General features: G+C 46.9%; 1 protein-coding gene across 3 annotated transcripts in view; it reads left to right on the top strand.

Annotated features, from left to right (window-relative positions):
* Positions 1-15,739, top strand: part of LOC113023063 (calcium-dependent secretion activator 1) — a 359,245-nt gene that overhangs the window by 99,371 nt on the left and 244,135 nt on the right. For all 3 annotated transcript variants that reach the window (XM_080301445.1, XM_080301446.1, XM_026169137.2), the window contains exons 4-5: positions 5,929-6,009; positions 6,632-6,868. In XM_080301445.1, coding sequence (XP_080157571.1) covers positions 5,929-6,009; positions 6,632-6,868 — 318 coding nt within the window. The remainder of the gene's footprint in view (positions 1-5,928; positions 6,010-6,631; positions 6,869-15,739) is intronic.

The raw sequence follows: 15,739 nt of genomic DNA on the forward strand, positions 1-15,739 counted from the left end.
AGTCACTTAGGCACCAGCCTGATAATAAAGACATCGGCCCCAGCTTATAGCTTTCAGATGTTTTCCTATCTTTGCACACTCACTGTTTGTACAAGAAAGCTAGAATATATAAATGCAATCATATGCAGAGGGTAAATGAGTTGAAATAAGAAACTTCTTATGATACTTAAACTCTTCAACTATATTTGAAATAACTATTTTAGTAAGAAAATAGTAAAAGTTTTTACTATGGGTGATAATTTCCTTACGGATTATTGAAATATTCTGATTCCTATTTATCTCAGATCATCCAGTCCTGCTTGACCATCTCCATTTTGCATAAAGTGTTAGTACCACTTTCTATTAATTGATTAATTGATTAAAACAAGCATCAGGAAGTCTGTAATGTACTGGAAACACATATTCAAAATGTTAATAATTATATTTAAATGTACAACACATATGAATACATTAGATTGGCGTAGGCGTGTAGAGCACCATCTTTCACATCATACTTTAGACGTGGATGGCAGCAAATAATATGGTAAATATATTTCAGGTAGGGAAAAAAAAGTGGTGCAATTTTAAAAAAAAGTCCAGTACACAAAAATAAGATGCTATCCATGTTCTCGTGCTTGTTCAATTCAGGGTTGTGGGGGGCGCAACACCATGACCCTGATCCACCTTCATCATTGATTGACCCCTGACCATCAAAAGATCAAGCCTCTCAGCTGAAAACTGGAATATTCAATTTCTGGGCAAATATCTGTCTTATTTGAAACTATAACTAACCACATCAAGTTCTCTATCCATATTTACAATAATCAGAATCAGAATCAGAAACTTTATTGTCATTGTCACGAGAACAACGAAATGAAGAATGGTCCCCGATCATTGCATCATCCCTAGCAATATCAAAATATAAATAAAACAATAAAATTCAATAAATAAAATAGATAGAATACTTAAAATACTCATAAGATGTAACAGTAAAACATTCACATACATTCCCACACACATGCTTCAGACCGTGCATAGATTAACACAAGAGTGGCGTGATGGACATTTTTTTGTAGTATTCAGATGTGTTATTGCAGTTGGATAACAGCTGTGTTTGAGTCTATTAGTCCTTGCTCTGATTGCCCTGTACCGTCTGCCTGAGGGCAACAGTTCGAACAGGGAGTGGCCAGGATGTGAGGTGTCTTTTATGATGTTTTGGGCCTTTTTAAAACAGTGGGCATTGTGTAGAACTTCCAGTGTGGGGAGAGGGCAGCCAGTGATCTTTTGGGCGGTGTTAATGATCCCTTGGAGTGCTTTCCTCTGAGCCCCTGTGCAGCTAGTGTACCAGATGCATATGCAGTAAGTTAGAACACTCTCAATGGTGGCTCTGTAGAAGGACACCAGCAGTCTCTGTGTGATGTTATTCCTCCTGAGAATTCTCAGGAAGTACAGTCTCTGTTGGGCCTTTTTCAGCAGCTCGGAGGTGTTCACACTCCAGGAAAGGTTCTCCTCTATATTGACTCCCAGGAAGCGGAAGCTTGCCACCCTTTCTACACAGTCCCCATTTATGAATAGTGGTTGGATCTCTGCCTTTTTCCTTCTGAAGTCTATTATGAGTTCTTTGGTTTTTGAAGTGTTGAGGAGGAGGTTATTGGCCTTACACCATGACGTCAGCTGCTCCACCTCGTCTCTGTACGTAGACTCGTCTCCCTTGGAAATGAGCCCCACCACTGTGGTGTCATCTGCAAATTTCACAAAGATGTTGCTGTGGTGGCGAGGAGTGCAGTCGTGTGTGTAGAGAGAGTAGAGCAGTGGACTGAGCACACAGCCCTGGGGTGAGCCAGTGCTGAGACTCAGGGCTGAGGATGTGTGATGGCCAACTCTGACTCTCTGTCTACGGCCCGAGAGGAAGCTATTGATCCACATGCAGGTGCTGTATGGAAGCCCCAGGTCTTGTAGCTTGGCCACCAGTTTGTGTGGAAGGATGGTGTTAAAAGCTGAGCAGTAATCCACGAAGAGCATCCGCACATAGCTACCATGCTCTTCCAGGTGAGTTAATGCAGCATGGAGTGCTGTGGCTACAGCGTCTTCCGTGGACCGGTTTGCTCTGTAGGCAAACTGGTGTGGATCCAGGCTGCGGGGCAGGGCTGCTGTGATGTGTCTGCGGACCAGCTTCTCAAAGCATTTCATTACCACTGGGGTGAGTGCCACCGGGCTGTAGTCATTCAGGCCGGTGATGTGGGGCTTCTTAGGCAAGGGGACTATGGTGGAGGACTTCAGGCAGAGTGGGACAGTCGCCTGTGCGAGGGATTTGTTGAAGATCCTGGTGAAGATCCCAGCCAGCTGTTCTGCACAATCCCTCAATATTCGACCTGGCACACCATCAGGACCCGCCGCCTTCCTCGGGTTAACAGCCTGCAGCATGTGCCTCACCTCGTGCTCTTCCAGGGTGAGGGTGGTGCTGCTATGGGTGGCGTGTTGCTGCTGTGGCTCCAATACCTCCGGTACCCTGGTCTCAAAGCGGGCGAAGAAGATATTCAGCTCCTCTGCCAGCTCCAGGTCACCGTCCGCAGCTCCGAGATTGATCTTGGGGCAGGGATAGCTCAGTAGGTAAAGTGGTCGCCCCATGATCGGAAGGTCGGCGGTTCGAATCCACTTAACGGCTACCCTGAGGTACCCCTGAGCAAGGTACCGTCCCTACACACTGCTCCCCGGGCGCCTGCTTAGTGGGCTGCCCACTGCTTCACTGAGTGAATGGGTCAAATGCAGAGAAAAACAAGTAATTTCCCCATGGGGATCAATAAAGTATCCATTATTATTATTATTATTATTATCTTATAGTTGGTTAGGTGCTGGATGCCTTGCCACACCTGCCGGCTGGTATTACTCTTCAGATGGTCCTCAATCCTCCTCCTATAGTCCCCCTTTGCCTCTCTGATGCCTCTCTTCAGGTTGGATCGGGCTGTGGTGTAGTAATCCCTGTTGCCAGACCTGAACGCAATGTTCCTCTCCTTCAGCAGCTGCCTGACCTCCCAGGTCATCCAGGGCTTTTGGTTGGGATAAGCCTGGATCCGTTTGACTGCTGTAACAGTGTCTATGCAATGTTTTATATAGCAGAGGACACCGTCTGTGAACATTTCCAAGTCCTGATGTTCAAAGATATCCCAGTTAGTCCTGTCAAAACAGTCCTGCAGCTGCTGAGAGGCACCCTCTGGCCATATGGTAATATTCTTTGTGATGGTAAGAGCAGTTTTCTTGAGGGGGGCATATGCAGGGATTAGAAACAGTGACAAGTGGTCAGACTGACCCAGATGTGGCAAAGGTCTGGCCCTGTAGCCCATTTTGATGTTGGAATAAACTTTGTCCAATAATGGTCAGGTCACGACAATCTTACTTTTATGCAACCTTAGTTTTTAGAAGTACTCTAAGTATTTTTAGGTAAGCTAACTTTAGCTACTAACCTACTGTTCGCTACACTGTTAGTGGTGTAAGTTGTGGTATGTGGTATAAGTTGATTCCAAATGTATTGTTATAATCCATTGGTTTATGTAAGCATGGCTCTACAAGGCAAGCCAAAATGGAGGCAAACGGTGGCTAAAGTGGAAACCTGGCACCCTACTTCTTCTTTGTCTTTCTCCAGGGATAAAATTGAAAGTGCAGACTCCCAGTAGGCAGTGTTATGGAAATTTTAACAATAACCTGCAACGTACCCAGTGAGCGTTTTGAAATGACTTAATAAACATATTGCAATATGGAGAGACCCACTCCAGCCAAACACTAGGGTGATCTCTGAATTGTGGCCACTGCCCTTACACACACAGACACAGACACTCTTAAACAAAGAACATTCCACAGCAGAATATATATCCTTATCTCTTCATTCCAGCTCACCCTTGACCCTCTCCTGGTCTAAGAAAGATAAACTGTCACCAACTGTCACCTCCTTTACAACAGGATGTCTGGAGACCCTTAAGTCTTCAATGGGTTCACTGTGAGAAGGCAATAAACCTTGTGGCCCACCTGATAACATTTTACATGCATACAACTGGTGTCAAGAGTGATTATTCTACACTGAGTTGAGAAAGTATTACTACTATTAGTGATGCATTTAATACATAAAATAAAGAGATTTCCAGTACAGCAGCAGTCTGCCACCTACTGGCAGCCAGTTCTTTGCACGCTGTTTTTATTTATGCTTATTATACAGAACCTACCACATGTGTTACTAGATAATAATCACACACTTTTTTTAGTTTGCTTTAACAGGTTATTAATGCTATTAAATAGAAACACTCAGGTTTTGCATTTTGCAGCTATATTTCCTGCTTATTACACAGAAACTACCAGAGGTAATTGAGTGGGAATAACTTAGAAAGTACCACATTATTACGTTCTAGTTTCCTTTTTGTTACCCTACAATTACCACTTTATTACCAAGCTGTATGTCCACATTGTTACCCCCAGTTTTGGGGCTATTATTATCCTATTACATAAAGTTCATAAATAATATTACTCAACCGTAACCGTTGTTGCTACCATGATATTACGTGGATATTACATGGTTATTACTTTGTTAATTGAATAGTAATAATATAGAAATTACCACATCATTACCCACTTGTTTCCCCCTTGTTACTCTACCATTACCCCTTTGTTACCAACTTTCAGGCCTGTTTTTTCACACCAAATGTAATGCAATGTTTGTACATGAATATCTCATAAACTACATTTTCAGTGGTATTTCTTACTGTCAAAATTAATCACAATCTGTCATTTAGATTTTGAAGTACTTAAAATATGCATATGTCCTATATTTGAGCACATAAATAAAAAAAAACAACTTAAAATTGTAAAAATCTATGACCCATTAGCGAGCCTGATTCTGATGGAAGTTTCTTCCTATAAAAAAGGGATTTTTTTCCTTCCCTCGGTCGCCAAAGTGCTTGCTCAAAGGGAGTCATGTGATTGTTGGCATTTCTCTGTATTATTGTAGGGTTCACCTTAAGCCCACTGTTGTTTTGACTTGGCACTATATGAATAAAATGGAATTGAATTGAATTGACCTACTCTACCTTCCTACTATTTTGAGACCTACTGCCCTGGAAGAGTCTGATAATCCAGTGCAAACACATGCTGTTAGTGGGATTTAGCTGGTTCTATATTGCCCATAGGTGTGAATGTGAGTGCAAATGGTTGCCTGTCTCTCTGTGTTAGCTCTACAATCTTTCTAGGGTCTACTCTGCCTTTTGGTTTCCTACTTTCCTACTTTCCTACTTTCCTACTGCCTCTCCCAAAGCTTGTCCCGCATGCTGTTGTATTTCATATTTGTGATTTGTACATTGAAGCAAAACTTCAAATGGCAGAAATGACAGTGTTGTTTTAATTATTTTTTATCAATCCATTTACATTTATTTATTTAACGAGTGGGGCTGATGATTACAGTGTGTGAATGTGTGTGTGAATGAGTGAATGACTGAATGTGGTGTAAAGGGCTTTGGGGTCCTTAGAGACAAAGTAAAGCGCTATACAAATGCAGGCCCTTTACCAGGTCATTTCCCAGTCCTGCAAGGTTACCTGGGGCCCTGGCTTTTATCAGAGGAAGTATGGTAGACATTTGGAGGGCTTTGAGGCAGTTAGTACTGAATAAATCCCCTCACCTATTTTCTCCATCTAAACTTTCAGTCATTGAACTACAGCACTGACATTTAACTAATATTCAAACACTGTTTTCTTTATTCAAGATAATTTAATTAATTTGCACCGATTATTTTCTAAATTGAAAACATTCTAGCTACAGAGCACACTGCCCAATATATCTCGCGTGCCATGCCATGCCAGTTTTATTGACTTCACCTGTCAGTGGTCATGAGGTTGTGTCTTATTAGTGTACTTGGGAGTTTTTTGTTTAAAAAGAGCAATATGCACAATATGTGTAATATGTTTCCCCAGCTGGACAACCCAGATGAACAGGCAGCACAGATCAGAAGAGAGCTGGATGGACGACTTCAAATGGCAGACCAGATTGCTCGGGTAAGACATTTGGATGGTTGAGGAGATTAATAATAGGGTTAGGATAATAATAATAGGTCAGGATTGACTCTTATTTTATATTTCAACATATGATATAAATACAGACATTTTTCCTCAGTTAAATTTTTACATTTATATAACATTTATTAGAAATGAGCAGCACGGTGGTTTGGTGGTTAGCACCATTATGTCGTAGCTGGAAGGTTCAATTCAATTTTATTTATACAGCTCCACATCACAACAACAGTCATCCTAGGGCGCTTTATATTATAAGGTAGAACCCACATTAATAGATGGTAATAGTAATGGTTCAAATCTGCTAGCTGGCTGGGGCCTTTCTCTGTGGAGTTTATATGTTCCAGCGTCCTCTCACAGTCTGAAGTTATGAATGTTAGACTGACTGGCAAAATTGGCAGTAGGTGTGAGCAGAAATGGCTGTCTCCATTTCCATTTTAGTCCTGTAACAGACTGGCAACCTGTCTTGTACCCTTATTCCTGCCCTGTGATAGCTGGAATAGACTTTATCAAAATTTAACAAATAGATAGATACTTTATTGAACACACAAGGGAGATTGTTGGATCATGTTCATTATTTAATTGGCTGCTTTCCCATTTTTGTCAGTATGGGGGGAAGTTCCCTCGGTTTGTCTCTAGAGAAATGGAGGCCATGTACATTGAGGAGCTGCGATCCTCTGTCAACCTTCTGATGGCAAACCTGGAAAGCATGCCAGTGTCCAAAGGAGGAGAGTTCAAGCTGCAGAAGCTAAAACGAGGCCACAACACCTCCATCATGGACATGGGCCAGGAGGATGAGAATGCGCTGTCCAAGTCTGATGTAGTGCTGTCCTTCACCCTGGAGGTAGGTGGAGAGACCTATGAAACCGTTTGTAGAATGATGTCTTGCTGTGTCATTTTACTGGTGCAAATACAGCAGAGTGCACATAATCGAGAACCAGTTGTTGTAGAGAACCGGTTCCCAGTAGTCTAATTCCTTTGAATTGTTAGTCTGCCTGCCTATCTATCCTGGTTATCAGTTATCGGCAATAAAATATGCATTAGTAAATTATTATTTTAAACAATTATTTTACTTATTTAAATATTACTATTATTTAACAATTGAATTTAAAATAAAATCACTATTTATAAATCAATTTATATATTTTTATATCAATATTTCAAAACGAATTACTTCAAATGAAAAAATACAATTAAAAAGAGAAAAGAAGTCATTTAATTAAAAACAAATCAAAGATATATTTCTGAAATTTAAAATGGCGATTCCATTTCTCATTTTCAAATCCATTTCCTCACTGTATTTCCCATTCCTGGTAGCTCACGGTTTAGCTATTATATTAGCAAATGGATTAGCTTAACTCTAATTAGCTGGATTAGAGCTGCAATGCTAAGAAGTGTGTGTGTGCTTGTATAAAGGCTATTCAGCCTTTTTATTTACACTCCACTCCACTACAGTCCAACTCTATTGATGGGCAAGCGTCATGATGGTTATCAATCTGCCTAGTTAAGTGCGAGGGCCGAATATACATATACATATAAAAAAAATTCCCCACTCGCCCCTGCGGGCAGTCTATTCTTCAAGCTCGGGTCCTCTACCAGACGCTTGGGAGTTTGAGGGTCTTAGCTGTTCCTAGGACTACACTCTTCTGGACAGAGTGCTCTGATGTTCCTCCCGGGATCTGCTGGAGCCACTCGCCTAGTTTGGGAGTCACCGCACCTAGTGCTCCGATTACCACTGGGACCACTGTTACCTTCACCCTTCACATCTTCTTTAGCTCTTCTCTGAGCCCTTGGTATTTCTCAAGTTTCACGTGTTTCTTCTTCCTGATATTGCTGTCATTCGGAACCACTCCATCTATCACTATGGCTGTCTTCTTTCGTTTGTCTACCACCACTATGTTGGGTTGGTTAGGCACCACCATTTTGTCCGTCTGTATCTGGAAGTCCTACAGGATCGTAGCTCGGTCATTCTCTCCCACTCTTGGGGGCGTCTCCCATTTTGATCTCGGGACTTCCAGACCATACTCAGCACAGATGTCTCTATACGTATATATGTCTATATACACTCAACAAAAATATAAACGCAACACCTTTGTTACTGCTCCCATTCCCCATGGGATGGACGTAGAGACCTAAAATTCATTCCAGATACACAATATAACCATCCCTCCCAAACAGTGGTCACAAATCAGTCCAAATGTGTGGTAGTGGGCACATCTGCTATATTGAGATAACCCATCCCACCTCACAGGTGTGCCACATCAGGATGCTGATCTGACATCATGAGTAGTGCACAGGTGTACCTCAGACTGCCCACAACAAAAGGCCACCCTGGAATGTGCAGTTTTGTCTCACAGCAAAATGCCACAGATGCCACAAGCAATGAGGGAGCGTGCAATTGGCATGCTGACAGCAGGAATGTCAACCAGATCTGTCGCCCGTGCATTGAATGTTCATTTCTCAACCATAAGCCGTCTCCACAGGCGTTTCAGAGAATATGGCAGCACATCCAACCGGCCTCACAACCGCAGACCTCGTGTAACCACACCAGCCCAGGACCTCCACATCCAGCAGGTTCACCTCCAAGATCGTCTGAGACCAGCCACCCAGACAGCTGCTGGAACAATTGGTTTGCACAACCAAACAATTTCTGCACAAACTGTCAGAAACCGTCTCAGGGACGCTCAACTGCATGCCCGTCGTCCTCATCGGGGTCTTGACCTGACTCCAGCTCGTCGCCGTAACAGACTTGTGTGGGCAAATGCTCACATTCGATGGCGTCTGGCACGTTGGAGAGGTGTGCGCTTCACGGATGAATCATGGTTCACATTGTTCAGGGCAGATGGCAGCTGAGAATGTCCCAGTTCTTGCATGGCCAGCATACTCACCGGACATGTCACCCATTGAGCATGTTCGGGATGTGCTTGACAGCGTGTACCAGTTCCCACGAATATCCAACAACCTCGCACAGCCATTGAAGTGGAGTGGACCAACATTCCACAGGCCACAATTGACAATCTGATAGACTCCATGCGACGATGTGTTGCACTGCATGAGGCAAATGGTGGTCACACCAGATACTGACCGGTTCTGGGTCCCCAGACCCCCAATAGCGCAAAAAACTGCACATTCCAGGGTGGCCTTTTGTTGTGGGCAGTCTGAGGTACACCTGTGCACTACTCATGATGTCAGATCAGCATCCTGATGTGGCACACCTGTGAGGTGGGATGGATTATCTCAATATGGCGGATGTGCCCACTACCACACATTTGGACTGATTTGTGACCACTGTTTGGGAGGGATGGTTATATTGTGTATCTGGAATGAATTTTAGGTCTCTACGTCCATCCCATGGGGAATGGGAGCAGTAACAAAGGTGTTGCGTTTATATTTTTGTTGAGTGTATATATAAATATTAGGGGTGCAACGATACACAAAATTCACGGTTTGGTTCGATACTTTGGTGTCATGGTTCGATATTTTTTCAATTAAAAAAAAAAAAGTTCATGCCTTTTTAATTTGTCATTTATTAAATTTTCACGGCACATTCCGCACCACATCTCTGTGTGTTCATCATTTGTTTGAAGCCAGCTCACCTCCAGTTTTCTGAGAATACGCGCTTCTTTTGTGGTTCGGACTCCTGACATTTCTTTGGAGGTGGAGGAACATCACAGTAATTGCTTAAAGGAGCTTCTTCGACATCTTTAAGAGTTCTAAACAAATGTCTGTCCTCCTCCAGAAAATCTTATGTACGCAAACACGCGTTGCAACTTCTTATCTTGTGCGCGTTTTTTATTTTGACAGTGAATGCGCACCTGCGGACCACTTATGTGCAGCCCTGGTTATTTAGCTCGTCATATTGCAGCCACAGAAATTCTTTTGTCCATGAAACCATAAAGCTGCACTTTCTTTTTGCCTCATAGTCTGATTTGTCATAACTTTTCCGTTTTGTGGTAAGCTTTTCTTTGGCTGTCACTTCTTCACCCTGACCTGTCTTATTTGGCTCAGCAGAACTGAAATATATATCCTGCTGCTTTTACACACGCATGTCAGGATGCCTGGGTCGTTGACCCAGGGTATTTGAGTTTATTATATTATTTATACTTTTTAGTCTTTGGTTTCTTTGAGTTCTGTCTTATGGTTTATGTCTCTGTCTTCTTTAGTTGCTCTATCTCCCCTATCACCTGTATCCCCTTGTCTAGTTCGCGTCTCTGTGTATCCTTAGTTCTTATATCCCCGTGTTCAGTCAGTGTTTGTGTCTGCCCTGGTCCCACGTCTCTGTTCCCTCTGTAGTGCCTGCATGTGAGTCTGTGTTATGTGTTTCCTGTTTTACTTTGAAGGTCTCTGTCTTATCTCAGTGTGTTCAGTTTACGCTTCCTTTTGTCTTGTCAGTTCTGATTTGCCCCAGCTGTGTTTCCCTCCTGTTATTCATTCCCTGATTGCTCCTTCTGTGTATTTAAGCCCTGTGTTTCTCTGTGTCCGTGTCGTGATCTACCGTTTATTTTGCTGTGTGTTTTGCCAGTCCACCGGTGTTAGTTTATTTTGAGTTTTTTCCCCAGTTATGTTATGTTTGCGTTCAGCAGTAAAGCTGTTTTGGTTTGAGTTTAAGTTTGGAGTCTGCATCTTGGGTCCTATCCCTGTCCGCACACAGCCGTCACCTAACAGAAGATCGCGACCAGAACATGGACCCCGCAGACTCTTTTTCCTCGGAGTACAACACTGAGATGGAGCGGATGGTGAGCCTGCTTGACCGCATCGCCCAGTCCCCTGATTTAAGGACCATGGCAGTGGGGCTGAGTGCGGTGGAGGCCATCATTCGCTTTAACCCCCGGCTTAGCCAGTTTGCTAAGGACACTAAGTTGGACGACACCATTACTGCCTGGAGAGAGCAAGTCAAGGCTGGTGAGCTTGCTCTCTTACTCTCTACATCTTCGCCACTGTTACCCCGGGACAACACACACTCTCCTTCTGTCTCAACATTGCCACAGACTTCCTCTCCCTCCCCACACCAGCTGGGTTCTCGTTCGCCTGCCTTTTTCCTGGCAGCTATGTGGTCGGAGGATGAGGAGGAGGTCTCTTTTTCTCCACCGGTTCCTGTTTCCTCATCCCGAAGGAAACGGCGTTCTGGCCGCCGCCACAACAGAACTGTTGAGCATTCTGACTCTGGACATTCTGACATCACACCCACTTCATCTGTTCTGCAAACTGGTTCCGCTGGAGGGTCCGAGGGGCCCGTTCAGCCACCCGTCTCCGCTGGAGGGTCCGAGGGGCCCGTTCAGCCACCCGTCTCCGCTGGAGGGTCCGAGGAACCGCTTCAGCCGTCTCTTCCTGCTGGAGGATCCGAGGGGCCCGTTCAGCCTCCCGACTCCGCTGGAGGGTCCGAGGGGCCCGTTCAGCCACCTGTCTCCGCTGGAGGGTCCGAGGAACCGCCGGCTTAGCCAGTCTCTTCCTGCTAGAGGATCCGTGGGGCCAGTTCAGCCTCCTGTATCCGCTGGAGGGTCCGAGGGGCCCGTTCAGCCACCTGTCTCCGCTGGAGGGTCCGAGGAACCGCTTCAGCCGTCTCTTCCTGCTGGAGGGTCCGAGGGGCCCGTTCAGCCACCCGCCTTGTCAGCTGAGGGTCCGGGAGGACCCAGCCAGCACGTCCCAGTGTCTGCTGATGGTTCTGGCGAGGCCGTTCAGCCACCACCGGCTCCACTGCCTGGTCCGGCCTCCGAGTCTGCAGCTCTGCCTGGTCCTGCCTCTGCTGCTCCGCCTGGTCCGGCCTCCGAGTCTGCAGCTCCGCCTGGTCCAGCCCCCGAGTCTGCAGCTCCGCCTGGTCCAGCCCCCGAGTCTGCAGCTCCGCCTGGTCCGGCCTCAGCCTCTGCAGCTCCGCCTGGTCCAGCCTCCGAGTGTTCAGCTTCGTCTGCTCCTGAGGTCTCCATGCTGTCTGTTCCTGCACATCTTGTCCGGCCTGCTCGTCTTGTCCGGCCTGCACGTCCTGCTCGTCCTGCACGTCCTGTCCGGCCTGCACGTCCTGTCCGGCCGATGACTGGATGTCGTTGCCGTCATGGACGACCCCCTGAACTACGCCGCCACCAGTGCCTCCCGGCCGGCCTCCTGACCTGCTCCGCCGCCGGTGCCTCCCGCCCGGTCGGCCTCCTGACCTACTCCGTCGTCGCCGGTGTCTCCTGCCTGCCCGGCCCCCTGAACTGTTTTCTGGGCTCTTGGGCCGTCAGCCTCCGGGTCGGCCCCCTGAACTTTTTGTGAACTGTTTTTCCTGGCCGCCTGCGCCTGTCGTGAGCCTGTCTTTTGTTCTGTTGCTTTCCGGGCTCCATTGTTTGTTCTTTTTTTTGTTTCTGGCTCCTTGTTTGGTTTTGTTTCGAGTCCTCCATCCTGTTTCCCCCGCCGCCCGCCCTGGTTGGGTTTTTTTTGTTTTGGTGTTTTGGTTTGGGCTGTCTGGAAGCCAGCCCTTAAGGGGGGGGGGGGGGGGTACTGTTAGGATGCCTGGGTCGTTGACCCAGGGTATTTGAGTTTATTATATTATTTATACTTTTTAGTCTTTGGTTTCTTTGAGTTCTGTCTTATGGTTTATGTCTCTGTCTTCTTTAGTTGCTCTGTCTTCCCTATCACCTGTATCCCCTTGTCTAGTTCGCGTCTCTGTGTATCCTTAGTTCCTATATCCCCGTGTTCAGTCAGTGTTTGTGTCTGCCCTGGTCCCACGTCTCTGTTCCCTCTGTAGTGCCTGCATGTGAGTCTGTGTTATGTGATGAACCTTAGATGAACCTTGGCTAGATGTAGAACAAGCACTCTGCAATAATCTAGAGATCTCAGACCTACCATTTATCAGCTCAAACATCCAACGACATGAATGCTTTAAAAGCATCAACATCAGCTCTTCTCTGACAGCATGGTGGGAGTTTCTAAAATTGATGGCGTCTTCATTAATCCCATGCAAACGTACACCTATCTGGAACAACCCTGACATATTACAAAACAATAATATGATAAACTGTTCAGATTGGAGTGATAAAGGAATCAAATATTTAGAACATATACTAGAAGGAACAGAATTTATTTCATTTGACGGACTAGTTACACAATATGGGATCAACAAGAAAAGATTTTTAGAATATCAACAAATTAAATCCATAGTAAAAAAGAAATTTAAACCGGGTCAAGTTGAACTACAAACACCACCAAGTGTGGTTCAATTTCTTACTCTTAAACCCCCCAAATTACTATCCAAAATATACAGAATGCTTTCTAAAACAGATGAATCAATATCACTTCCTATTGCAAAATGGGAAGCGGATTTATCAGTTAACTTAGACCTAAACTTCTGGTCTCAGATTTGCTTAAAAACCTTTCATCTAATTAGAAATCCCAGTCTTCAATTAATTCAATACATAGAGTGCACTATACAGGTCATCAGATGTTCAAGATGGGCTTTACGTCTACCAACAACTGCTCACACTGCCAAACCAATTCACCGGATAATTATATCCACGCTCTTTGGTTCTGTCCACCAGTTCAGAAGTTTTGGCGCGAGATATGTGAAGACTTATCGAAGTGTCTGAAATGTAACATTCCAACTTCCCCCTTAGTGTGTTTGTTGGGCAGCTTAGATAATGTCACTTCAGAAAAGAATATAGCCCATATGGTTTTCACTGCCCTATGCATAGCCAAGAAAACAGTCCTCATGAACTGGAAAAATAAAAATAATCTTAATTCTAACCAATATAGAAATTATCTATTAGATTACATTAGTCTTGATACAGCCTCTGCCACCACATCAGATCAATTGCTCTGGGCTCCTTTGATCAGCTCCATCACCTAGTGGGGGTGGGGGGTCATGGTTTGGTCCCGCCTTCACTGTTGTGATTGGTGTGGGGGTAGGGACAGGCTTAGGGCGTCGGGGGGTTCCCCGGAGGCATCTTCCTTGGGGGGCTCAACCCGGGGTAGCGGTCATGTCCGGTTAGGGGCTCTGTTGGCTCTCCAGGTGACTGTTTCCTCGCGGCTGCGTGCAGCGGGGCTAGGGGAGGGTCTGTGCTGACGGACGTGGGTTACTGACCTGGTAGCCTGGCTGCCCCTGGGTGGGTCCGGGATGGGCGTGAGGTTCTGGGGGCGCTCCGTCTCTGGGCTGGGACCCGGACCGGGCCTCGGGGGCTTGGGTCCTGGTTGGTGTGTTGCCGGGGTTGTGGGCGGGTGGGTGCATGGGGGCCCAGCCCTGGAGCAGGGTGCCGCCGGTGCGTCGAGCCACCTGAGGGGCTCTTCAACTGGTGGGGGAGATTGTCACATCTTGCAGGAGCTTTCCTCTCCTCAGGAGCTCCCTCTGCAGGAGGGGGAGATACAGGAGAGGTGGAGGAAGATCTCAGCCTGGGTGTTTATTGTCTTATGTAGTCTGGAAGATGAGTGGATGGTGGGGTGGGTGCAGTTTTCTCTGTGGTGGGGTTGGGTGGACTGTCCCGGGCTCTGTGGGGCCGGGCGGCGCTGCTGCACTGGGCCCCGGTCTGGATGGGCCTGGGCCCCCTTTCCCTGGCGGGTCGCGGAGTATGGGGGTGCCTACTGGGGTCAGCGGGGGAGCTGGCCCCAGGGAGGGGTCACTTGCCCCTCCCTTCCTTCCCTCCCCATCTCCAGCTGCCTCCCTCTTCCCGCTCCACCACAACCACCCACACATGCAGGGCCTTGGAGTAGGGGTATGTCACCAGGGTGCAGAGGAGGCTACCCCCCCCCCCCCCCCCCCCCCCTCTGTCCCCTTCTGGCTGCCTCTGCCTCAATTTTATCCCACAACTTAGACATTCACATTACTCACACTCTCATTACACATACATATAGGATCTTGGGGGTGGGCACGATGCACGGAGTCCAAAGTACCATCAGGGTGTACACCTCACCCCTGGCATCGTTGCCCACCTCTCAATTTTAAATACACGTAGACATTGAGGGCTAGCAGGAGGGACCATGCGCTTACCTGCTGCTCTCTGGCAGGTAGCTCCAAGCCCTCCTGGGTTTTAAATGCACCTTAGAACACACATGCATCAACATTACAATGAGCGGGTGGAGGGAGGTTTGGAGTCTTCTCTCACCCCCATTCTCTGTGACCTGCTGGAACAGGGGGGCTAGGACTAGGAGGAGGAGTTGGCCGTCCGACTGCGGTCTGGAGTGTGGAGCCTTCCTGCTGCTGCGGAGTCGGGGCGGTCTGCCTCCCCCCACCGCAGGGAAAAGGGAAACACCACCTGGGTCTCGGTGCAGTTCCCCCCTCCAGGGGCGGGGGCACCTAGACCCGGTTTGTAGAGTACGCTTGGGGAGTGTGATCGTGTGTACAACGTCTCTTTATGTCTGTCTCCACGTTGGTTGAGTGTGGAGTGAGTGCATATGAGAGCATGAGGGTGGGAATGGATGTTTGTATCTGTGTGTGCCTGTATGTCTGTGTCTATATGTCAGGTTGGGTGTCAGGCGCCACCTCTCTGGGGACATCTCAGGCCCTCCAAGGTTTGGAGGCCTATCTCCCCCTACCACCACTTCCCCTGCCAGTGGTGGACCCCCTCAGACATCGGTGCGTTGGTGGTTCTTTGTGTCCAGGTACACACTGGCTCACTCCTTGGCGGCCGCTTATCGGGGCCTGGAGCCTGGGGCTCGCTCGGGCCACTTCGGAGGTGGGGTTCGGTCACTCAGGCGCAGCTGGCTGCCGGCGGAGCTCACGGGCGCGTCACTGCAACTCCCCCTGGCTTCTGCT

Source organism: Astatotilapia calliptera, chromosome 5 (assembly GCF_964374335.1).
Source record: "Astatotilapia calliptera chromosome 5, fAstCal68.1, whole genome shotgun sequence".
Taxonomy (NCBI): domain Eukaryota; kingdom Metazoa; phylum Chordata; class Actinopteri; order Cichliformes; family Cichlidae; genus Astatotilapia; species Astatotilapia calliptera.